The sequence below is a fragment of the Dromiciops gliroides genome, chromosome 2, assembly GCF_019393635.1.
Source record: "Dromiciops gliroides isolate mDroGli1 chromosome 2, mDroGli1.pri, whole genome shotgun sequence".
Taxonomy (NCBI): domain Eukaryota; kingdom Metazoa; phylum Chordata; class Mammalia; order Microbiotheria; family Microbiotheriidae; genus Dromiciops; species Dromiciops gliroides.
This window is the reverse complement of record NC_057862.1, coordinates 278,468,238-278,494,687: the sequence shown is the minus strand read 5'-3', so window position 1 is coordinate 278,494,687 and position 26,450 is coordinate 278,468,238. Positions and strand designations below refer to the sequence as shown.

Sequence of the window (26,450 nt, the reverse complement as noted above, 5' to 3'; positions counted from 1 at the left end):
TGATAACCTGTTCTGGAGGTCAAATTGTCCTAGGAGGTATCTCACACTGGGGAGGCTTTGATTAGAGGTCCCCTATATCCGCATTGTAAGGAGGGATGCTTCATTTTAGGATTACAACTCCTAAGATTTTTAAATTGGTAAGACCATATTTCATCACTAAAATGTACATAGGTGGCACAATGGATAGAGCTCTGGGCCTGGAGTCAGGAAGACCTGAGTTCAGATGTGACCTCAGACACTTATGAGTCAACCTTGGGCAAGTCACTTAACTTGTTTGCCTCAGTTTCCTCACCTGTAAAATGGGGTGTGAGAATTGGAATGACACCCCCTGCTGGGAGGGATATAGTGAGCTCTGGTCTAAAAAGAAACCATGTGACTTTAGCATCCAGAAGTGACCTTTTCTGGGGTTTCGAAGGTCAGTTCGGCATCAGGAAGTGATGTTTGCTCATGGGTCCTGTCAATCAAAATTACAGCTTGGAGCTGTGTGTGTGTGTACAGCCCTTTTTTCTGTTTCACAAGAGTTTCTTGGGGAAGCCAAGGAAGGAGCAGGGCCTTTTGCGGGGAGACTTCAGCTGGGGAGAAAGAGACAGTCAGGATAGGGAGAGCAAGCAAATGTCATACTTGATCCACATGTTTCTCTTTACTTACCCCTAATATACATTAATAGATGCTTAATGCCCAAAGATTGGTGCTATACTTTTTCTAATTTAAGGCAACCACTCATTAGACTTTAGACATCATAGCTAGAATTTTAGTGCCTTACAGGGGATAATAATAGCACTTCCCTCTTAGGGTTGTTGTGAGGATAAAATGAGATAATATTTGTAAAGTGCCTGTGTTCTGGTGTGGTAGGAAAAACTGGATTTTGAGACTTAAGATTTGAGTTCAAAGCTCTACTCTTCACTAGGTGTGTGTTGTTGTGGGAAAAATCACTGAGTTTTAGTTTCCTCTTTTGTAAAATGAGATTCTATGTATAAAGTAATTTGATCCTGTAAAGAATACTATTATCATTCTTCTGTGCTTGGCTGGACAACATTTAGGTTAGGACAGGGAGAGAGCTGCTTGGGAGTCAGAGAGCATGGGTTGAAATCGCATGTCTGACAATTTCTAGCTGTGTGACCTTAGGCAAGTCACTACACTTCTCTGGACCTCAATTTCTCATCTATAAAATGAGAGGGAGGGATTAGATGACTTCAAAGTTCTATCAAGCTCTAAATCTGTGATACGAAAATGTTAGATATTTGTGAAGTCTCTACTATGTACAAGATGCTGGGTTAGTCACTGAAGAAATAAGCAAACAAAAAAGATACAACTTGGATCTTGTTCTGAGAGAATTTACAATTTAATAGAGTCAGGAGACCTAGATTCAAGTCCCATTGCTGATGCTTATGAGCTATGTGACCACGAACATGGCATTTTAACAACCTGAACCTCTGATCTGTGACATGGAGGTAATAATTCTAGCACTAGTTGTTTTACAGGTTGTTGTAAGGAAAGTGCTTTGTAAAAGCCTTTGAGTGTCATACAGATATGAGTTACTATAGTCATCATTATTATAGTAGCCTCCAAGCTGCTTTGTAGTGAGCAAATACTGGTTTGCGGACCATGTGGTGCTTAAAGGAACCTAGAATTTAGCCAGAAGGGCCCTTGGAAATCGTCAAGTGCAAAGTCGAACAGAAACAAATCTCTGTAGGTTGCATATTGACTCAAAGACAGTAAATGAACATTATCTATATTGTATTTTATTTTTATTTTTTTGTATTTTATTTTAAAATAGTTTTGTTAAACGTTTCCCAATTACATTTTAATCTGGTTTGGTCTTCATTCAGGCATTTTGCAGGTAGGCTCGTAGGCTGCCAGTTTGACACCTCTGAACCTCTTACTGTACAGATAAGGAAATTAGAGTTCAGAAGAATTAAGGGACTTACCCAGAGTCCCACAGTTAGTCCATAGCAGAGCCAGGAACTGCTGGCTCTTTGCACTTTACCAATGGATTTCTTGGGCTAACCTTCTTAGCACAGTACCTGACAAATAGTAGGTACTCTATTAATGTTATTTTATTTTTAAAAGTTATTGTTATTATTAAATGTAATCTGTTTAGTCACCTGTCTCCAAGCAAATAGGGACAACTTAGGTGGTCTTCCAGTAGAATGAAAATCTCTTGAGCACAGGGATCATTTCTTTCTTGTCCTTGTATTCCAGCATAGCACAGTGCTTTGCACATTGTAGGTGCTTAATAAACACTTGTTGAACTGAATTGAACTGAAAATGTTATTTTATAAGTCCTTGCTTGCACATGGGGGAGAGGTGGAGATGGGGACAATTAGGCTGCCCTTTTCTGAGAGGCAGGTCCCTAGTGCTGACTTTATCTATTTTGTAAAACTAGAGTGATTGATACTCTACAGCCAGAAAGCTGTATCAAAAAAATCTCAAAAGCACTTTACTGTATAAATACAAGTGAATATACTTTATAGATATGTAAAAAGTACATATGTATAGACATGTATTGTATACATAAATATATGTACACATTTTCTCTATATTTGTATGTATACACACATACATATTTATCCATGAGATGAATCACCAGTGTAGATGCTCCATCCACCTATCCAATAGGCAGGTAATTTACATTCTTAGAGATTGTCTGGAGCACTAAGAGATCAAATGACATGTCCATGGTGACAAACCTAGCATACTTCAGAGGTAAGACTTGAACTCTGATTTCCTGTTGACTTCAAGGCCATACTGTTAACCCACTATCTCCTGGGGCAAACAACACTTTTTTCAGACCTGTGATTTCGATGGTGAAGAGAACTCCCTCCAAAGAAACTCCTTCTATTAGTACTTATTGGCAACTGTATTGCAATCTATTGTTCATTTCATCGATAAGTAATTATTAAGCAGTCTGGAATAGCGGATAGAGAGCTGGCATTAGAACCAGGAAGACCCAAGTTCAAGCCCAATCTTTGACATACTGAACTGTATTACCCTGGACAAGTCACTTAACACCTCCATAATCTAGGCCACTTTCAAAGGCTGTAAGTTACACAGAAGTTGGGGGCAGCTAGGTGGTGCAGTGGATAGAGCACTGGCTCTAGAGTCAGGAGGACCTGAGTTCAAATTGGGCCTCAGACGCTTGATACTTACTAGCTGTGTGACCCTGGGCAAGTTACTTAACCCCAATTGCCTCACCGCCCCCAAAACCCCAAAACAAGTTATAGAGAAGTCACTGCTTTGCATTAGTAGAGCGTTTTCTTAACTGGAAAAACTTATACCAATGAAATCACAGGTTCAATTACTATCTCTTCTCACTCTTTGTGCACTGTGCTAGATACTTAAGGTTACAAAGACCAAAATGAAACAATATCCACCACCATGGAACTTATATTCTGTCCCTCATATCATGCAATAAGGGTGGGGAGAACTTGTGGGCCACCTTCCTTGCTTTCCCCCTTCCCCCACCCCTTTACACTGTTGTGGCCCTGAGAAATAATTCATGACTGACTTTTTCATTAGCTCTTTTCCATTAGAGGTGAAGGGAGTGGGGTGAGCTATGGAGATGGGGAACCAGGAATCCATTCTGGGTGCTGCAACCAGGTCAATTGTTTTGGACTTAAATTTAGTGGGACTAAAGCTATTTAAGCATGTGCCTGAGATTTATAACCCTAAGGTATTGGGAGATAATGGTTTGAATTTTTGTTCTTGATCTATCTTTGAAGTAAATATCCCTTTGTAAAATCCAACTCAATGTTAGTGGCTGAATGGAACTGGAACACTGCTCCCAAAGGCCCCTAAAATGGAGGGAACACAATCCGTGGGGGCTTGAGTCAATGAAAGACATCAGAGATATGAAGCCAGAAGAAAGACTCCCCAACCCACTCAGGGTGCCCAAGATGACTTGGGGGGTGGGTGGAGTAAAACATAATAGGCCTGGCCCTTAGACAGTGGGGATATTCAATCGATGTTATAGATGCAAATTAAATACAAGACAGTTTTTGGGGTGAGAGTACCAGAAACTGGGGAGATTAAGAAAGGCTTCAAATGGAAGGTGGTCCTTGTGCTGAATGTTGAAGGAAACAAGGGGTTCTGAGAGAGAGAGGGGAGGAAGGAGTGCTTTCCAGGCATAGAGATAGCCAGAGCAAAGGCACAGAAATGGGAGATATGACCTCTTGTATGAGGAACTGCAGGAAGGATCTTGGCTGGACTGCAGAGTGCAGAATAGGAGCAATATATAATGAGGCTTGAAAGGCTGTCAGGTCAGTGTGTGACGAACTTTAAATGACAATGGAGTTTATATTTTATTCTAGAGGTTATGGGGAACAACCAGAATTTCTTGAGTAGAGGAGTGACACGATTAAAATTTCACTTAAAGGGGGCAGCTAGGTAGCATAGTGGATAAAGCACTGGCCCTGTATTCAGGAGGACCTGAGTTCAAATCTGGCCTCAGACACTTGACACTTACTAGCTGTGTGACCCTAGGCAAGTCACTTAACCCTCATTGCCCTGAAAAAACAAAAAAGAAAAAAAATCACTTAAAGAGAATAACATTGGAAGTTGTGTGGAGGATAGATTGGTATGGAGATAGACTGATTATTAATAATGGGTGACATAATTATCTAGGGGGCAGCTAGGTGGTACAGTGGTTAGAACAGTGGTGTTGTTAAGGGCTAAAATTCTAGCTAAACTGTCTAAAATACTTAATGAGTGGTTGCCAATAAATTATAGCTTTAGCAAGAGTTAGACTTTTAAGCATTTATTATGGAAAATAAGAATTTGGTAAAGAGAGAGAGAAAGGCCTAGATTCCTATCTATTAAAGGGAGAGCGCATTTCTAGCTCCGCTCTCCACCAGAGTCCAAAGGAAAGAGAGTGAGACTGAGCGCCAGTCTCTTCCTTCCTCCTCCCACTAGCCCGCGTCACTTCCTGACTCCAAAGAAAAGACTCCTGGTCTTGCCCTCAAAGACCTTTGCTTCATGGGCAGAACTCTTCTACAGTAAGTCTCCAGCAGGTGGTGTTATTCCAATCGTTACAGTGTGGAGCCAGGAAGATCTGAGTTCAAATCTGGCTTCATACACTTACTAGCTGTGTGACCCTGGGCAAGTCGCTTAACCCCTATTTGCCTCAGTTTTTCATTTGTGAAATGAGCTGAAGAAGGAAATGGCAAACCACTCTAGCGTCTTAGCCAAGAAAACCCCATAGATGATACAGTGAATGGAGTGCCAGGCCTGGAGTCAGGACAACCTGAGTTCAAATCCAGGCTTAGATACTAGCTGTGTGACCCTGGGCAAGTCACTTAAACCTATTTGCCCCAGCTTCCTCATCTGTAAAATGAGCTGGAGAAGGAAATGACAACCCACTCCAGTATCTTTGCCAAGAAAACCCTAAATGGGGTCACAAAGAGTCTGACATGACTGAAAATGAATAAATAACAGCAGCAACAACAACAAGCAATTATTCAAGCTTGAGGTGATAAAGGCCTGTGGTGACCATGTGACTGATGAGGAGTTCAATGTCAGAGATAATTTGGAGGAAGAAATGTTAAGATTTGGCAACCAATTGGATATGTGGGGTGAGGGAGTGAGGAGTTGAGGTTTTGAACCTGGGAAGATTAAAAGAATGGTAGTGCCCTTAATAGCAACTAGAAGCTTGGAAGAAACAAAACAAAACAAAAAAACAACTGATGAGTTTGAGATGCCTGTGTTCGTAATGTCTAATTGGCAGTTGGAGATATGATGTGGTATTGGATCTCAGGAGAAAGACTAGGGGTGGGCAGATAGATCTTGCAGTAATCTGCATAGGAGAGTCTCTGTTTCCTAGTGTGAAGTACAGGGCAAGGTCCTCATCTGAGAAGGGGAGAGGGAAGAGAAAGTGGGAGATTGGGGGAGAAAAGAGGAAGTTTGGAATAGCATTTGAGGACAGTAGGATAGAGAACCAGTTAAAGAAGAGTAGAAGATTAATTTGCTGTAGTGAGGGCCCAAGTTGAGATAAGATAAATTTATAGTAGACCTAGTCAGCTTTCTGGTATGACTTCTTCCAGCTCTGTTCAACGGTGAGTGTGTAGGAATAGAGTAAGTGGATGGTGAAAGTATTCCATGGTTGAGATTTGTAAGTCATGCAATATGACAAGGAAGCAAGGTATTTAATAGTAGAAGTTAGTGTGGAGTTGAACTGGTTACCTGTAGGATCAAGACTGAAAAGGGAGGAATGTGAAGTAAGATTAGGGGTGGTGCCTGAGAAAGGATTCAAAAGCACTGTTAGTCTGAGAGAGCTGATTGGAGCATTGAGGGTCACACAGTAATGTTCAAGTTCTTGAACCTAAGTCTTCCTGATTCCTGAAGCCAGCTCTCTCCTCACCACTCCACATTTAAGTATGAAGATTGTACTTTGCCTTTTCTGTTGGTCTAGATGGTCTTAAAAATGCATTGTAGATAATACAAGTTAATGAGATGAACAAAGACAGATGCTACAGTATTAATTTAACAAGGTCTAGATGCTAATTTAGCTAGGCTCTTTCCTTACTGTTAGGAAAAGAATACTTGGCAGGGATGGAAGGGAGAAAACCCCCTTAAATGAGTGGGATACTTGTGTAAGCTTCTCCTTAAGTAAGCAGTGACTGTGAATCAGGGAATCTCAGAGTTGCAAGGGACCGCAGCTGCTAGACCAAACCATCCATAAATAGGAATTCTCTACAGTATTCCTTATGTTTTGTCATCCAGAGGCTACTACCTTTGAATTTTTTGAATTGCTTAAATATGAAGTTTTTCTCCTATGAGGCCTAAATCTGTCTCTCTAAGAATAAGTCTAAATTCCTATCCTCACATCAGCTCTTCAGAAATTTTGAGACGATGATCACGTGCTCCCCTGGCCCTGCAACCTCCCCCAAATCTTGTTTTTTCCATTTCCTTTCATTGATCCTTATATGCCACCACTGGTCACCCTCTTTTGCACATGGTTCAATTTGTCAGCCCCCTTCATAAAATATTCACATAGCTGTCCAGACATGGTCTGACCAGGGCAGAGAATAACGAGAGGAGCCTCTAAGGACACTATTAATGTCTGAAGTCATGTGATCTTTTTGTGCTGCTTGCTCATGCTGTTGTCTATATTAAATCTGTAGTCAAAAACTTCCTCTCTCACCCAAGTCCCTCCCACCCCCTGCTTGTAATAGTAATTGCTGCCTCTGTTGAGCTGAGTCAAGGATTCTATGAAAAATAGGTACCCTGGAGCTTAGCTATGGTAGGTCTCTGAGTATAAGACCACTTCAGGCTTGATGAGGGTTTTAATTTAACCAACACTGTTGTTGTTGTTGTTGTTGTTGTTGTTGTTGTTGTTGAGTAAGGGATAAGATCTGTGATTTCATGACTGTAGAGAACTCCCAGGGTCAAAGGCAGAACTATGAGTGTGATCTCATCAATATGGAAAACTCTCCTGTGGAAATTTCCTTCACCAATCCAGAGAGAAAGAAAGAGACACAGAAACACAGAGAGAGACAGAGAGACAGAGACAGAGACAGATAGACAAAGATAGGGAGCCAGTGAGTGAGAGAGAGAGAGAGAGAGAGAGAGAGAGAGAGAGAGAGATAATTGTGGCTGTACATGCCAATAAATACCTGTTTTTCTTAATTTTCAAGGAAGTCATCAGTTAACTAGGCATCTTTTAAATTGAGGCTTAATGACCTGAGTAAATACAAAATTATAGCCTATACTTGTTCCTAAAAGTTTTAATTAATGTAACTGAAACCCATAAGCCTGAAATCCAGACAGAAAAATTGAAAGGAACAAATAATTATATTTCTAATAACTCCCTATCCCTGCATGAATTTCCCGGTACAAGTTGAAGCCCTGTTCATCCCCAGAAAATGACTTGCACCACATTCACAAAAGTTGCTCTTATTGTTGATTAAAAAACATTGATTAACTTCAAAGATTTAGAGTTGGGAGAAATGGTGGAGATCATTTAGTTTAGCCTCTTCATTATTCAGATGAGAAAACAGGACTGAAGAGACTAAGTGACTCGTTCAAGATAACAGAGAGAGTAAAGCAGAAACAGCATTTAAATGGAGGTAATTGGATTCCAGATCCAATATACGTTTTCCATGGTACCACATGTAGAACAGATGGAATGTAAGTTCCTTATCTTTATATCCTCAGCACCTAAGCTTGTGCTTATACATAGTAGCTAAGTGATTATTATATCCCTGGGTTTAGTAGGATAATCTAGCCCATCTCTCTTATTTTTACAGAGGATGCAACTGAGGCTCAGAGAGGGGAGGGGTCTTGGAGTAATAAGTTGATTAGCCAACATCCAAGCCCAAGTCTTTTGATTTCATATCGATTCCACTAGATGATTTCTTTTTAGAGTTGTTTCACTGGGTTAGGCTTTACTTCAAAGAAAAGAAAGTAAAATAAGTAGCATTTGATCCTTCTTCTGAGATCTGCTTCTGCTTGACCAGCCATCTGTGAACACTTTGAGATAAATGGGATGTATCGAAGGTCCCCTACACTTCCTGGACCATAACAACTGATGAGATGTTGGGGATGACTAAGACTGAGAATCTAGAGATGTGAGTTCTTGTTCTAGTTCTCCCAACTGACAAGCCATATAACTGTGGGGAAGTCTTTGAGGCTCAGTTTCCAGCTCTGGCATTTTAAAACTGTAATTGTGTAACTTCGCACCTCTAGAGCATGGTTGAAAGTAAATACTATATGTCCACCAGAGGGCACTCTTCACTAGATGTCACTGCACAAACCTAGACAAACATTTTAAGGGAAAAAAAAAAACAAATCAAGGTTTCCTGAGACAGGTTTAGTACAAACTAGGAAAACTTGAGTAATAATGCTGTCATCTAGGGATAGTCTTAACCGACCCACAATGAAGTATAATTCACTATCAGCCAGTAACAGGATGCCCTGAGCTGTTATTAATAAAAGGACAGGTTTCAAGGAACCCCATACCCTAGCCTCAAGGCTTTTTTACCTTCTCTTGGTGAGCTCAGCACAACGAAAAAGGGCAGGTGTATCATATTTTAAGGAAGTCTTTGTTTGTGAACAAACCAGTGGCAATTGGAATTGTGGAAAGATCCTTCATTAAAAAAAAAAATCAGTACAAGACCTCTTTAAATGGTAAGCTTTCCCACAACATTTAAAATGTGATTTAGCTTATGGAAATTTGATTAACAGGCACACTGGCTGGGCATAATGGATTTTTGGATTGAGAATTTGTGTCTGTTATTACTTTATTTAGTTATTAGAATTTTCAGGCAAAATAAGTTTCATCATAGTGAAAGGGGTCCCTTTTCTGCTCCTACATACATATTCTTATTGGGAACTTTCATTGGGTCATTATGTTAGGCTCCCCTAACCCTGAGAATTCTGGGAGTATGTGACCTTTGAAAATCATAGAACTTAAAAGCTGAAAGGGACATTTGAGATCATCTTATTCCACTCTTCATTTACAAGTTGTGGAAACTGAGGCTTAAAGAGGATAGTATTAGCTCAAGGTCACAGTGCTAGTTGCTTGCTGCCACGTTTGGGACTAAAATCTGGGTATCTTGATTCTATAGGTCAATGTACAATGTACCATACCACTCTGCCTCACTTTTCTAATTATTATAATTATAATGAATAATATTAGGGGCAGCTAGATGCTGCAGTGAATAGAGTGTTGGACTTTGAGTCAGGTAGACTTGGGTTCAAATCCAGCCTCTTATATTTACTAGCTGTGTGACACTGGGTAAGTCACTTTAACCTCTACTTCAGTTTTCTTATCTGTAAAGTGGAGATAATAATGGTACCTATCTCTCAATGTTGAGAGGATAAAATGAGATAAAATTTATAAAACACTTTGCAAACCTTAAAGTGCTATTATTATTGTTGTTACTTAACCATTACCTGCCTCAGTTTCCTCATCTTTACAATAATAATAATAGCATCTGCCACCCTGGGTTGTTGTATGGATCAAATGAGATAATCTTTGCAAAGTGCTTTTCAAATATAAATGCTGACTAATATTATTATGCTTCTGTATAAGAACTGAAACACCACAAGTTTGTAAAGGGGGAAAAGTGGGTCTATGAAGAAAGAACAAAAATGTGATCACTCAAGTAAAACTCTCTTTCCTAAGGAGAAGAAATTCTTTGTGTTTGTTTAGAGGTAACTTGTGGTTCTCTTCCTCATTTTCAGTTTGCTGAATTGCACGCACTGTGGCTGCTTGTGAGGTTGTTTTAGGGTATACTTGACACAAGAGTGACAAGGCAGATGGAGTTACCCTTGCCATCACTAGAGGAAAGACTCTTTAATCAACCCGGGGTGGGGAGGGAGGGTCAATACAATAACAATGAAATGATCAACAAACAGAGGTGATCATCCTTTACATGTCTAGAGTCCTGCAATACAATATCTCACTGAATCACAACATCTCAGAATAAGAAATGTAGTTCAGCCTAGAAACTCAAATCCTTTCTATTGACAAGTGCTCAGCTAGCCTCTGACATCTGAGGCTGCCCATTCCTCTTTTGGACAGTTCAAGTTACTAAGAAGTTTCTCTTTCCATTGAACCTAAATCTGCCTCCTGGCAGTTCCCTCCCACCCAATGCTCCTGCTTCTTCCATCTGGGACCAAGAAGAAAGAGCTTAGTCTTTCCACCTGCCAGCCATCACTTTTCCCTTTGAGTCTCAAAAACCATTTGTGAGATTGGTAGAGATCCCAAGCATTACTGTTCCATTTTACAGATGACAATACAGGGACAGAGGGGTTAAATGTCTTGCTCAGGTCACACAGCAATCAATTACAGAGTCTAGACTTAAACTGAAGTCTTTTGACTTCCAAGGACAGAGCCTTTTCCACTGTGCCCCATGTTCTCAAGCTGCAAGTCCAGCCCTGACGTCTTACCATAGGTAAAGTAGGCCACTTCTGGGGGAAGTGTAACATTGTTGAGGTTATCATCCTGTACATACTGATCCACATACAGCTGGGCTTCACTGGCTTTAAGAAAAGCCATGAACCTTGCTGTGAATGAAGCCACGAAGATGGACAGCATCCCAAAGTCCAGGAGGTTCCACAAGTGCATGACATATTCTCGGGGTCCTTCCTCCCATATCTCCTTGCATTCAGACCAGATCATCCCTAAAGGAGAGAAGATTCACACAGAATTAAAGGTTCAATTTCATTTTTAACTTTCTTGATGATTTGGGAACAAAGGGAGCCAAACTACAGGCATGATGCAGGAACGTTTTGCTTTGGGGCTGTACATGGTTATTAGAATATTCCCGGGGCAACTAGGTGGCATAGTAGATAAAGCACCGGCCCTGAATTCAGGAGGACCTGAGTTCAAATCTGGCCTCAGACACTTGACACTTACCAGCTGTGTGACCCTGGGCAAGTCACTTAACCCTCATTGCCCTGGAAAAAAAAATATTCCCCGTCTCTTCTCCAAAGATTCATTTTAAAATCAGAGACTTCTATGATTAGTTATAAAAGATATTGAGAGACCATTTGGCCCATCCCTCTACCTTTGGATAATCCTGCAAATAACCCATTTCACAAAGATGAAGACCAAGCTTGTTGATGAATATAAGAGAAATATAGATATAGTCTACCTTGTGATTCTATGTATAGAATGTTGTAGCTGAGTGGAACCTTAAATACCATCCAGTCATAGGGATTTAGAGTCCAAAGGGACCTCAGAAACCATGTACTACAAACTCTTCATTTGAACTGAATGGAGGAGTTTGCTCAAGCTCACAGAGCAGGGTAGTGGCAGAAGCATCCACCTTTCCTGACTCTTGGTTTTCTGCTCCTTTTACAGAATCTTATTGCTTCTTCCTATAAACACTAGTTTTATTTCTTTGGTTAAATTTAAAGTAAGCACAAATTTTATTTTATTTTTTCGTTAAAACCAAAATATCTTATGCCAGGGATTGGAATTAGTTTAGAAATGGGTAAAGCACAGAGAAGACTGTGAATGCATTAGCCCTGTAAAGTGTTTTATTTGGACAACAGAGTGCTTCCTTGGGACTCACATTTTATATTACACTACACTTAATCATCCCAAGTGTTTTAAGAGTTGTCAGGAGGAAGAGAGATTAGACTCATCTTGTCTGACCCTGGAGGGAAGAAGTGGGAGTGGCGGATAGAAGGTACAGGGATGTTGATTTTGCTTAAAATAAAGAAGAATTTACTAACAGCAGTTGTAAAAATACTCTGAACAAAATGAGTCTCCCTTCATTTGAGGTATTTAAGAAGAGTCTAGATGTTTCCCTTGTCCTGGCTGTCAGAGACAGGGGCTTTAGACTTCTCAGAGGCCCCTTCCTCTCCTAAGGGCATTTAATAACGGCTCATATTTGCACAGCTCTTTGAGACTTGTAAAGCACTTTTTGCAAATATTATCTCATTTGATCCTAACAACCATCCTGAGAGCTGGGTGCTATTATTCCTCTTTTACAGATGAGGGGGCACACAGCTAGTAAGTATCTGAAGTACTTTCTAAGAGTCTGTTTCTGCTTCTTATGAAATCTCCCTCCTCAATCTCTTTTATACAATCTATTCATCACTGACTGCATTGTTTACAATATGGAATATTAGCCCATCTCAAAGGTGAGTGTGCTGGGTTTGAAATCTCACTGGAGACAATGTAGAGGAAAATGTCTTTGAAGACAGAGCATGTGAACCGAAGAGAAATAATGGAGTAACAAAAGAAAGCTAGACTTGGAGTCACAAGATGTAGGTTCGAGTTCCACCTGTCCTGGTAAAAGTCAGTTGAATGATTTCAGGTGAGTCATCTTACCTCCCTGAGCTTCAGTTTCTAAATATTTTAAATGGAAAAGATGATGACCCTTATACTCCCTACCTCACAAGGTTGTTTTGAAAAAATCTACAATAAGCATTTATTAAGCACCTACTATGTTCCAGCCACTGTTGTAGGGCTCTGGGAAAAGATACAAAGGTGAAAATAAAGTAGTTCCTGCCAACATGGAGGGACTATTTTTAGATAGTTTACTTGCTATCTGAAAACACTTTGTTGTTTTTGTTTGACTTTCCTACTTGAAGAGGACCATGACATCTGGAGGTGATGTCATGACTCACATTGAATTGGATTTAAGTGAGGGAGGGCTGTGCAAGGTCACCAACCTCACTCTCTCCTCCAGAACCATCTGGGTCCAGTGTCAAGATATACATCAGGATGACTGAACATGGATCTGGATGTTTAAGGCAACTGGGATTAAGTGACTCTCCCAGGGTCACACAGCTAGTAAATTTCTGAAGTGAGATTTGAAACAGTTTGTAAATTTCAAAGAACTTAATATCAGATTCACAATTATAATACCCACAATTTGTTAGAACCTCAGCTGAGGCCTTTGAATGTCCTGGAACCAGCAAATTGAATTCTTGGGTTGGAACTGTCTCGGCCTGATTCGCAAGAACAACAAATTCACTAACCTCTCTTCCCATCCAAAGAAATCAAACCTCTGCTGCCATTGGGGACAAGCCAATCACTACTCCTCTGACAGTAATCCCAGTGTGTGCTTGGCCCAAATCAGTTATTGATTAATCAATGTTTTTTTCCCCTCTTCAGGTCTTTCCTTTTCACACAGAGATGGGTCATTATAGAAAAGCTTTCATAGTCCAACAGTTTCCATGGAGAAAAATAATTGTGGGTCTCTTGTTTGGTGAAAGATCACTACTTTCATTTTTAAATAACCTCTGAAATATGTCTATGTATAGAAAAATAACAAGTGGCCCTAGAGGCTGCTTAATTGAAATCACTAGGAATAATGCTCATTGAAAAGAAATCACACTCCCCGTGTTATGTCTGATTGCTTGCTTCACCTTATTCCCAAACTATGACATTTTTCTGGAATTGCTATTACCTTTCAAGCACCCATATCATTGGCATGTGTTCAAAGGCAACAGAAAGTAGACCTGGTTCCATATATCATGTTTGGAAGACAAGGTGAATTGGTCATGAAGTTATTAATTGGAATTGCAAATCATTTATTGAAAATGGACAGTTCAAGTTCATGACCAACATCTAGGAGATATTCCCTCACTGTGCATTGCAAATTGCTTTCTCAGCTGTCTAACTCCACATTGGTCTTTTTTTAAAAATTAAATATTAACTAACCCAGTCCAATTTAAATTATTACAAGACTGTAAGTGAAAGGAACCCAGGCCCCAGGGGCTGAGCAGCAGGAATGTTTTAATGAAAAAATAAATGTGTGAAATTAAGTACTTTACTGAGTAAAATGAGCACCCTGCTTCCAAACAGCCATAGGAAGCCTTTGCCATTTCAGGGTTTCAGGTCAAAACAGTCTGTCTAAGCTGGGCTGCCCAGCCTTCCTCCCTCCAACCTCTCAATCAGAGTGCCTCTGAATGCTGAAGTGATGGTGACACAGCAGGCTAACAGATGCTGTGTACTCAAGCATCCCAGTGGGGAGGCAGCTAAGCAGACCCTTGGCTTATGCAGAAATTGCTGACAGTCCTAGACAGACAGGATCAGAAGACTGAAGGTCACTGACCGTTCACTAGAGCAGCTTGCTTAAGCGTGGGCAGTGAATGGAAAGGACTAAGAAGTCTGAGGGACAGTAAGCAATGAGTGTTAGAGTAGAAAGGAAAACAGAATGAAGTAACACATTCATTTTCTGCTACCATACAAAATGTCATTTGAACTCAGTGGGAGCTGTATATGTAACAGGGGGAGGCACAGATGGGTTTTTAACTAGGTAGAATCATGTGGAATGGGGGGGGGAGATGAACTTGACATGCATTTGTACAGAGAAGGTATGAATACACTTCCTATATATTTATATAGTAGCTCAAAAGAGTTTAATACCTAAATACCTCCTCTCCCATGATGCTTTGCATGGTTGCCATTTGATCTCACAGGATCAAATATTTAAAGCTAGAAGGGACCTTTTAGGTCATCTATTTAACTCCCTCATTTACAGATGAGGAAACTGAGGCCCAGAGAATCATCTAGTCCTAAGTCATACAGGTGATAAGTGAAATTTGAACCCATGTAAACTATTTCTAAATTCATCACTGTGGTATCCCATATTTTATAAATTACAAAGCAAGATAGAATGAGAACATGAAGTATATTCACAGTTGAAAGGATGGAGCATAAATATGTTGAGGGAGAGAAAATACTTCTGGAAAGGTCACCTTCAGGTGAGGTACAAGGATCAGGGTAAGATAGTAGCTTATTCAGTCACCCCAACCCATCATCTGGTAGCTACCATTTCAGGTAAAGGTTTTTGCTAACTAAATGTCAAAAGAAAATGTGGGATAATGGATAGAGAGATGGCCTAAGAGTTTGGAAGTCTTGGCTTTATGTCCTGTCTCAGGTTAATATACTGGCTGTGTGACCCTGGGCAAATGATTCAACCTCTCAGTGCCATAGACAACTTTCTAAGACCAAAAGATGCAGAGGAGACCCTGATCTTCTAAGAAAACAAACAAAAGAACAAACCGCAAATCAAGTGCCAAACTCTATTGTTTCCATAATGTTAAAGGACTACAAATCCCACTCCCTAAATTTGGAACCCTGGGACAAAACCCTGATCTTGTAGACCAGCACAGGTTACTTTGAGGGAAAATCTCACAGAAAAAGATGTTGCATCCTAGCCCTTACTGATGAATTCAGATACACCAGTGCTCCTCTTTATACAGTCCAATACTGTGGGATCATCTAATAGAGGGAAAATGGCTTCTAGCGGAGGTCCTTTTAACATGTCTGATCCACATTAGGACATCTCAGCACATAATATGTGCATAAAACATTTAATATAAAATTTAAAATGCTTATTTCATTTTTGAATATGAGGTAGTTTCAGATTAATCTTCAAGAGAAGTGATTGATTTCCCAAATCAAATACTGTCTTTTGTTTTTGAAAACTTTTTTTTGGCTGGATCTATGATTTTACTGGTGTATCTCCAAGTGAAGAAACCTCTTCTAGTAATGTAGTTACTATTCTATAGCTCAGATTGCAAGTTCTTCTCCATTAATTTGTAATATTCTTGAAGGCAAGGACTGGTTTTTGCCTCTTTTTGTATCTCCGGTACTTAGCACAGTGCCTGGCACATAGTAGGTGCTTAATAAATGCTTACTGATTAGTTGAGTAGAGCCTGGAAGAGTTTCCTGGGTCACTTAAAAATTCATAGTCAATTATTAAGTGCCTACTATGTACATACTAGACACTTTGCTCAGCGTTGGAGATACAAAAAAGGTATGACAGCCCTTGCCCTCAAGGAGCTCACAATCTAATAGAGGCAGACAGCTTATAAAAAGAAACAGAAAAAGGGTGGGTTGTCCGGTTGGAGGGTGGAGAGGAGAAGTACCTAGCAAGGGGAACATGATGAAGTCCTGTAGCTAGGGTGGGAAATAATCTGAGGTTTGAGTTTCAGGGCTGATTTCATTTTGCAGGATGATGAGTTTCTGTTGATTATGAAATCCAAGAGGTCAACAGGAAGGGAAAAGATGTTAAATTCCTTGCCTAGGGTCACTCAGCTGATATATTGAAAAGGTGACACCTGAGGGCTTCCTGACTCAGAGGCCTGCTCTCTAGCTTTACACCAAGTTTGTACAAATTTAATGCGTCTCAATCTTTGATGTTTCAAGCTTCTAACATATAATTTATAGGGCTCTATTTTCATTTTTCTCTTTATTCTGTCCTCTTGTCTGCATACCTGCCTCTGCTTCTGTCCAACCCCACAGTTCCATCTAGGATTCTCTTTCTGGAAATGTTTCCCTGACATCTCTTCCCTGCCTGCCTCTGCTCCTGGATGGAGGGGAGAGATCAGGAGGATGAGCATTCAATTTTAGCAAAAGAACAAGACATACTGGGAATAAAGCTGATTGTCTGGAAAGCAAATCACGTTGTGTTTCTAAAGAGCTGCTCACAGTAGATTGCAGAGAAGCTTTAAATGGCTCCTGTGATGACATTCTTCTGGGCTAAGGAGACACAGGCTTCGCAGTTTGGATCAATCTCCCTCCTCCCCCGTCCCATCAGCCAAATGAAACAATGAGCTCTGCAGTCAAAGCCCCAATCCATAAATTTCAGCATCTGCCCTTTCTTACTGCTTCATAACCATACTAATAAAAACCCCACAGTAATAACAGTAGTATTTTTAATGCTTTATCCTTGAAGTTTACAATTAATTGCACTTTACAGTGATGGCTGATTTTCCTACTAGACACAGAGAATGTTAGAGCTGGAAGAGACCTTTGAGATCACTGGGTCTAAGCCTCTCTTTTCTTAGAAGGTCAAGCAGTCCCAGAGAGGTAAAGTGTGTCCAACATCTACGACAGTGCCTGCTACAAGACTTAGCACAGTATCTGGCACATAATGAACTGAATTGAACTGAAATGAATCGAATTGAATTGAATCAAATGATTTACTATTGGTGGAAGAACCAGGACCAGAATGAGACCTTCTGATTGCCCATCAGCGTCCTCACTAAAGCACATACACATTTCAGTGCTTAGCACAGGGTCAGGTACACAGGACGTGACTAATAAACGTTTATTGATTGATTGACTACATAGCATTAAGCCCAGGAGAGTCAGTATGGGGATTGGATATGTAATGGGTAGAATAGAATCAGGGAGACCCATCATCTTCTGATAAATACTGGCTGTGGAGCCTGAGGAAAGCCACCCAACACCTCAGTTTCCCAGGCAAAATCTCTAAAACAACAAACTGTAGACCAGTTGCTGAACTGGATTGATAAAAAAGAGTTCCTCCTCCCAGAATTCCCCATTTCAATGACATCACAGAGTCAAACTAAAGAAACCCCCCCCACCCCCCTTGACCCCTCCCCCCCCCCCCCCCCCCCCCCCCCCCGCTTTTTTGAGTGTGTGTGCGCCTAATATCACCCTGCTGGGTTTTTTCTATTTCTCATTGCGCCAAATTTTCAGCATTTGGACATCCATTTGAGGAAATATTTTCAGGTTTTCTATAGTAAAGGAGCTGGAGGGACTTCTACAAAAATATCGTTTTCATGGGTGACCAACTAAAATGCAATACAGAAAAACTTTTTGCAGTCCAACTATCGAAAGGCTTCCAGAGGAGCAATGTTTCCACACATTGCGCTCAGGGCTTTGTCCACATCAAACACACCAAATTAATGAGTTTCATTAAAAGCTATTGGAACCACCTCCAAGCTTCTGTCTATAATACAGGCTACAAGGCACCAGTAGACTCTGGGAATCAAACAAACTAAGTGGATGGATGGACTGTCAGGTGAATTTAAGTATCTCCCAAGGTTCTGGGGTTTTCACAAAAGGCAAATAAGTATCCATGCACTTCTCCATCAATCAGCAAACACTGAGTTACGTCCTGCTAGGAGCCACCTCTGACACATTATCAGCAAGACCCCGTGCTGCCACTTAACTTTAGTGTTCTAGGCAGATCTTTCTGTGTTGCAGAGATAATATTGTCCTGCAGTGGTAGAGGAAGTTCCTCATGGGGCCTTATGCTAATAAAATCAAAGGTCCAATCCCTAGCCTTTCTTCGATGGGCTAAGCATTGTGAATACAAATGTAAAAGTGACATAGTTCCTGGCCTCAGAGAACTTCCAGTCTTTCTACTACTTCCACTCTAGCTTGGGAAGGTGATGTTCCTGTGCCAAATACCAGAAGTTTGCTTTGATCTCTCCCCACCTTTCTCCACCCGCCCCCAGTATTAGGGATGGGTATCATTGAGCTATCCAGCCTGAGGCAGCTTAGCACAGTAGGTAGGGTGCTGAACTTAGAATAAGATCTAGGTTGAAATTTTGCTTCTAACTTTTATGTGACTATGGACAAGTCACCTAATACCTCAGTTTTCTCACCTATAAAATGGACATCATAACAGCTCCAGTACCTACTCCACAGTCATATTGTGAGGGTCAAATTAGATAATGTATACAAACTGTAATGCATTTCATGAATGCCATTTGTTTTTGTTTGCAATCAATGCCATTTATTTGTGAGAAAACTGGTTGTATTGGGGTCATTATATAGAGGTAAAAATGTTTTCTTTTGTCTCAAAACCCCTCATCTCTAAAAGGGTTAAACATCATAGTGTTTATCCATCTCTTTGATGCAATGGCATAACAGCTTTGGGCATCGACAAGCATGCTTTAGGTGCAATCGTCCTTGCTAGGTCTTAGATTTTCTCAGAATCACAGATGTGTCAAGCTAGAAGAGGCCTTCGAGATCCCTTAGTCTAAACTTTATGTTGTAGCTGGAGAGATGGAGCGGGGACAGTAATCTCAAAGTCCCATGGTGAGAAAGTGCCAAAACCAGTTTTCTGACTCTCTATATTCCAGGCTCTTTATGCTATAATTGGAACCATGCAATCAATCAGTTGATGATTAACTATTTTGTATTATATTTTTCTGTTTCGCTCATTCATCTTGTGAGTACATTATAAACCTGAAAGTGAGTAAGTGGCAAAGCACAGACTAGAATCCAGGTTTTCTATTTCCTGGCCTGGTGCTTTTTCTACTAAACTGGGCTGCTTCTTATGTATCAACAGCATTATATAATATTAGATATGGAAGGGATCATAGCCTCAGAGCCAGGGAGGGAGTAGAGGCTGTCCAGTCGAACTACACATGAACAAGAATCCCCTCTAATACTTGCCCGATAGGATCTGTTCACCTAGCCTCTGTTTGAAGACAATAAAAATAACAATAACAACAACAATAAAAATAATTTCCCAGTGATTGGAGCTGTCTGAAAGGGGAATGGGTTGCACGGGGAGGTATACAAGGCTTCAAGGCTTCAAACAACAGGTGGACGACCATCAGTGAGGTGTGTTTTAGAGGAGGTGCTTTTTTAAGCTATAAATTGGATTAGATGACCTCTGGGACTTTGTGATGTTTCATACCAATCTTAACTCATCTAGTCCAATACCTTTTCTTTATAGATGAGAAAACTGAGCTTCTCTTTTAGCACACAGTTGTGTAGTAGCACTTAAGATGTGTAACCTTGGGCAAGTAATTTCCCTTCTATGGGCCTCTGTTTCTTCATCTATGAGAAAGGAGGAAGTCTTGATGGCCAATTTTGCACTCTTAAAAATGGTTTTCCATGACCCAGATAATGCAATCCTGGTGAGTTTGGCAAATAGAACTTCAAAGGAATGCTTCCAAAGGACACATGATGGGGGAGAGGGAGGGAGGGAGAGAGAGAGACACACACACACACACACACACACAGAGAAAGACAGAGAGACAGAGACAGAGACAGAGAGACAAAGAGACAGAGACAGAGACACACAGAGAGACAAGAGGAGAGAAACAGAGGAGAGAGAAAGGAGGCTCATCTTTTTTAGAGCAGAGGTTCTTAGATTCTATGATTATGTTTAAATATTTTTTGATAACTAGATTTTAATGTAATAGGTTTCCTTTACGAGCCTATGTTTCTATTTTAGGTATTTCATATTTTTTTTTCTCAGAAAGGGTCCATATACTTTAGCAATCTGCAAAAGGCAACCATGACACAAGAAAGTTTAAGAATCCTTCCTTCAGAGATAGGAAAACTGGAGAGAATGTGATCCTTCCTATTTGAAAAAAAAATACTAGGAAACTGCAAGCCCAAGGTCAAAGGTCCATGGCCCAGGAAATCAAGAAGATGTTTAGGCAAGCAATGATTAGTACAGTTCTGGAGCTGTTCCTGAAGATTAGGCTAGGGACACTGAGTCTTCAAGTAGGTTGGCAGGGTAAAAGATCCTAGAGCTCCTGGAGAAATATAGATTCTAGAGATGAAGTGTCAACCTTCAAAAATCCAAATAAGTCTGTAGTCTGTATGCAGTGAGTAGAATGTGTAGGCAGAAAGTCTAATTTACTCTGAAATAAGGGAAGGAAAAAACTACTGAAGAGGAATTTACTTTCTCTGGTTCCCTTGAATGCTCTGCCAGGTTCACAAGAGGCAACTGGACTTTTCTTAGAAGCTGAGGGTCCCAAATAACCTCACGTCTGCTTTGAATGAGACGGGGCTGTGTGAAATTCTAGCCACTTCCTATAATGACTAGAACTAACCCTGGATATTGACCCTTAGCCCAGATTATTTTGCTAGAGAAAATAATTTCTGAAGGTTGAGAATATTTCTTGGATCCCAGAAAATTCTATTGTTTTATAAAATTCCTTTTTTTACAAATATCTTGGGCTTTTTTTTTGGGGGGGTGGTGGTAAAAGGGTAGAGTAAAATAATGAGGAAACACTAAATTTTCAAGTGAATGACTTTCTTTTTTTTTGTTTGTTTTTAATTTTGCAGGGCAATGAGGGTTAAGTGACTTGCCCAGGGTCACACAGCTAGGAAGTGTCAAGTGTCTGAGGCCAGATTTGAACTCAGGCCCTCCTGAATCCGGGGCCGGTGCTTTATCCACTGCACCACCTAGCTGTCCCAAGCTAATGACTTTCAATTTAGGCCCATAGATTTAGAGTTGGAAGGGATGCTGGAGACCATATAGTCCAATCCCCTAATTACAGATGAGGAAACAGAAGCCTGGGAAGCTCAGGTTTTCACAGGCCATAAAAACAAAGGTCACATGGATAATAAGCATCCGAGGCAGAATTTGAACCCAGGTCCTGTGACTGACTCTAGAGGATTCCCACTGTGGCACAATATCTTGCTAATCCCAATTCTCCATTATTCTGCAGGATTGCATAGTTCCCCACGAACAATTACACGTCACATTCCTATAGAACTTTGGGATTTGCAAAGACTTTCTTTACAACCATTCTGTCAGGTAGTTTTGTTATCTCAGTTTTACAGATGAGAAAACTGAGATCCAGGTCACATAGTAGGTGGCAAAATAAAAAAAAATCAAACCTACATCTTTAAACTCTTGGTCCAGTTCTCTTTACATCATATCATATTACATTGACTGAACTATCTGGAACAACTATGTTGTAAGCAGTAGTGGGAAGAGTACTGAACTGAAGGGGCTCATTATCCATCCCTCATCCATTCATCCAAGAGTGTTGAACTTTGAGTCAGGAAGGCTTAAATTCAAATCCTGCCTCAGGCATTTACTAGCTAAGTGACCTTGGGTAAATCACTTGAATGCACTAAGCCTTAATTTTCTAATCTGTACAATGGTACTTACCTCACAGGGTTGTTGTGAAATGAGATGATAAATATAAGTGTTAGGATAAATATAAATGCTTAATCTGCCTAGAAAATGGTTGGAGCCAGATAGTGAAAGGCTTTAAATGCAGAGTGGGTTTGTATGTGAGGCAAAGGGATCTGAACTTTACTTCACAGGCAATAGGGTCCCTCAAGTTTTTTGAGTTTAGTACAACTAAAGCAGAGAAGCAGCCTAGTATAATAGAGAACTGACCTTGGAACCAGGGAGATCTGGGTTCAAGTTCTACCTCTGAGACAAACTGGCTAAATGATCCTAAGCAAGTCAATTCTTAGTACCCCAGGCAACTCTCTAACACTCTAAGTATCAGAGCTGGTGCTGACCTGCATTGATTAAGGGAGTTTCCTAACCTGAGAGTTTCTTATGCCAATGAAATAATAGATATTACCCTTATCCCTATGCTGTTCAATTGTGTCTGACTCTTTGTGACCCAATTTGGGGTTTTCTTGGCAAAGATACTGTAGTTGTTTGCCGTTTCCTTTTCCAGCTCATTTTACCGATGAGGAAATTGAGGCAAAGTTAAGTGACTTGCCCCAGGTAGTAAGTGTCTGAGGCCAGATTTGAACTCAAGAACATGAGTATTCTGACTCCCAGGCCCAGCACTCTATCCACTATAGCACCTATTTTTTTTTGGGGGGGGTTTTGCAGGCAATGGGGGTTAAGTGACTTGTCCAGGGTCACACAGCTAGTAAGTGTCAAGTGTCTGAGGTCGGATTTGAACTCAGGTACTCCTGAATCCAGGGCCGGTGCTTTATCCACTGCACCATCTAGCTGCCCCTACTATAGCACCTAATTACCCATCCCTATCCCTATGTCCAAAGAAAGAATTGTCTCAGGAGTATGAAGGATGGATTGGATTAGGGAAAGGCTGAAAGAGGGTTCACCAGGTTCATTCTTATAGTAGTTCAGGAAAGTGGTGATAAAGGTATTAAGAGAAGAAGGGATGGATGGTAGATTTATTGTGGCACTGTAATCAGTAGTACTTGGCAACTGATTAGCTCTATGATGGGGATGAGATGAAGCAAGAAAAATTGAACTTCAAATTGAACTTCACATTGAACTCTCAAAACTGTGAAAATGGAAATGGGAAACTGGATGAATGACAGTAGCACAGACAAAAAAGAATGGTGCCAGATAAAAGAAAAGGGAAAGGTTGTAGTCTCATTTAGATATCTTGATGTTGAGGTACTGGTGGAGCAAACCAGTGGAAAGGTTTTGAAGGCCTTTGCAGATGTGAGTCTAGAGATCTGAAGGGGCTGGAACTATATTTTTTTTTGGTGGGGCAATGAGGTTTAAGTGACTTGCCCAGGGTCACATAGCTAGTAAGTGTCAGGTGTCTGAGGCTGGACTTGAACCCAGGTCCTCCTGAATCCAGGGCTGGTGCTTTATCCACTGCACCACCTACCTGCATGGAAGGAGTGAAGGTTAAAGCCATGGGCATGAATGAAATTACCAAAGGAGAAAATAGAAGAGTCAGGCTCCAGATGCTGGTACCCTGTAATAATGACCCATTGGCCCTATGCTAGTTATAACTTTTAAATAGTAAGAGATGTCACTGTTCTGTTACAGCAAAGATACAATGAACCCCATCTTAATACATCACATTTGTGTTCTAAGAATACAACAATAGGTAGGCAAGTAAGAGCCCCTTTGGAGCAGGATGCTTCTCTGGTCTCTGGATGGCCCATTTTTTGAGGGCTTTACACATGCTGCCAAATTCCCATAATCTTCTCTTTCCTAAGCAGGCTTAGCTGTAATAATTAAAGAGCTCCAGCAGGCAAACAGTAGATGAATGAGTATGACCTTCATGCTTCTAGGGGCAGTCATTCAGGAAAAGTACAGCAGACAGTTCCTTTATGAAAAGTTGGATTAGGCTAGGAAGACAACTGAGACAATCATGTACCCAATTCTCACAAATCTTTCCTATTAAAGAGCCAACAATCCTCTCCCCTACTTCCCCTATCTATAGAAGTGAGATGGACATTCTTCTGCCTTACATTCAAGGGCCTTCATAATCTCACCTCAGTGACCCCACCCAAACTTGTTTCCCAATATTCCCAATTTACCTTCTCTATTTCAGCAAGGTGGCCTCACTAGTCCAGGGATCACAGAGACATGTTTCAGGACAATAATTCCTTCCCACTTCTCCTTAGTGTGGTGCTACTTTTCTTTGAAGTAGCATTATTTTGAGTAAGTTAATGTCTTCTAAAGTTGCCCTATACTATAACAACAACAAGAACAGATATTTATATTATGTGCTACTGGTGCTGGTGTAGAGGACCAGTAAAATCAATGTGGAAACTGAGGTTCAGAGAAGAAACTTGATTTCCTTAGTTCCAGCAGGTTGTAAACTGCAGAGCTGATATTTGTGCTCGATTCCTCTGACTTTTCATAATGCATGGATCAATACAGCACTGGAAGGCTGAGAGGAACAGACCACAGGGAGACTTTTCTGCCAGCCCAGTCTATTCCCAGCAAGAGCTCTCCTTCTGCCCAACTTCTTGCCCTTCCTGGGATGATTTCCCTTTCTGGCTGGAGGACTCTATCTCTTTCCCATCCTCACATCCTAGGAAGGAGCCTGGTGCACCCTCTCCCTACTTCAATCCATAAACATGTTTCCTCCTTCACCAGAGTGACAGGAGAGGTCCATGCAGTCACTTGATTCAGGGTAGACATGGCTGCCCAATGAGCAGGGGAGTCATGAACTATAAATCCTTTCAGTAATGAGGAGGTCCACTGGCCTTACCATCTGCCCTGTCACGGAACCCCCAGAACCACTGGATCGTATGGGTGGTGTCTCTCCTAATTAGACTAGGAGCTCCTTGGGATCAAGGACTGTCTGACTTTTCTATGTATATCTTCCATGTTTCAGCACACAGTCAACCTTCTAATGAGAAAAGGAGGAGCACCTAGGCAACACAACCTTTGCTGGAAGGGGAAAGAGGATCATTTGTGAAGTCCCTGGAGTTGGAAGACCAATAAGAGACTAGGTGGCAAAATGGTGAACTGGACTTGGTTATCAGTTATGAGTTATTTGGACAGGGTAGTATCAAAAAGCTGGAGGCAGGAATCTATATTTGGGGTGAAAATGGGATTCACCGGGATGTCAGGGAATTGCCTCTCTAAGCAACTCCAAGTTCATTTTCCTTTAAAGGAGAGTCTTAACCAAAGGGTGCTTCCATGGTGCTGAGTTTTAGAACACTGGGAAGTGGTTGGGAGTTGGTATTCACTAGAGAGGGAAGACTATTAGTAAGCTACCATAATAGGGATTATATATAATATCTATATTTATACACACACATATATATATATTATACATACACACCATCTATATGTGTCTGTATTTTATACTTTCTGTGGAGTGATTACAATGGCCATCCTCTATCCAAAATTAATACTCCGTTATGCTTACTAGATACTGGGAACATCTGTAATGACCTAGCAAAACAAACCAGAAAGACACTTTTGGAGATAGGCCTGCGCCCAAGGTCAAACCTGACCTAAGTATAGAGAGCTGTGCCCACTGGGGCACAGGTTATAACTGTTACTACTAGGGGTTGTGGATTATGGATAACTTCTACAATTGTGAAAATCAAATAAAATAGGGTAGTGCTGTATTTGTCATGCCCTCTCCAGACATTGCCAAAATCAGGATACTCGAGATGGATACCTGGTGTTTTCAGAGGCAGGATTTGAACACAAGTCTTCCTTGCTCCAACCCTAGGACCCCATTCATTTCACCACATTGCCTCTCTTTTCCTTAAGTCTTATATTTCACTATTCCCATCCCCAGAATCTTCCCTCAAGTCAGACCAAAATGTCCTTCCTTTCCTATCATTGACTATGTGCACATATGTTATAGTGGAATGAACACTGGATTTATAGTCAAGAAGATATATGCTGAATCCCAGTGATTAATTTAAACTTCTCTGGGCCTCAGTTTCCTCATGCGTAAAATGGGGATAATTGGAATAAATGGTTTCTAAGGTACCAACTAGCTCTAAAATCTATGATCTTTCCTGCTGCAGAGCCTTTCTTTATAAAATCAAGGATTTAAATATGGAAGGCACTTTAGAGATTTTTTGCAGGGCAATGAGGGTTAAGTGACTTGCCCAGGGTCATACAGCTAGTAAGGGTCAAGTGTCAGAGGCTGGGTTTGAACTCAGGTCCTCCTGAATCCAAGGGTGGCGCTTTATCCACTGCACCACCTAGCTGCCCCACTTTGGAGATCTTTGAATCCAATTTCCTCATTTCAAAGAGGAGGAGACAAACACAGAGAGGATAATTGATTTGCTGAGGGTTGGTAGTAAATGACTG

The 26,450-nt window shown here is 40.8% G+C and overlaps 1 protein-coding gene across 1 annotated transcript in view; it reads right to left on the bottom strand.

Moving 5' to 3' along the window:
* The window catches only part of TRPC7 (transient receptor potential cation channel subfamily C member 7), a 262,244-nt gene that overhangs the window by 65,835 nt on the left and 169,959 nt on the right, over positions 1–26,450 (bottom strand). The window contains exon 6 of the mRNA XM_043980053.1: positions 10,891–11,124. Coding sequence (XP_043835988.1) covers positions 10,891–11,124 — 234 coding nt within the window. The remainder of the gene's footprint in view (positions 1–10,890; positions 11,125–26,450) is intronic.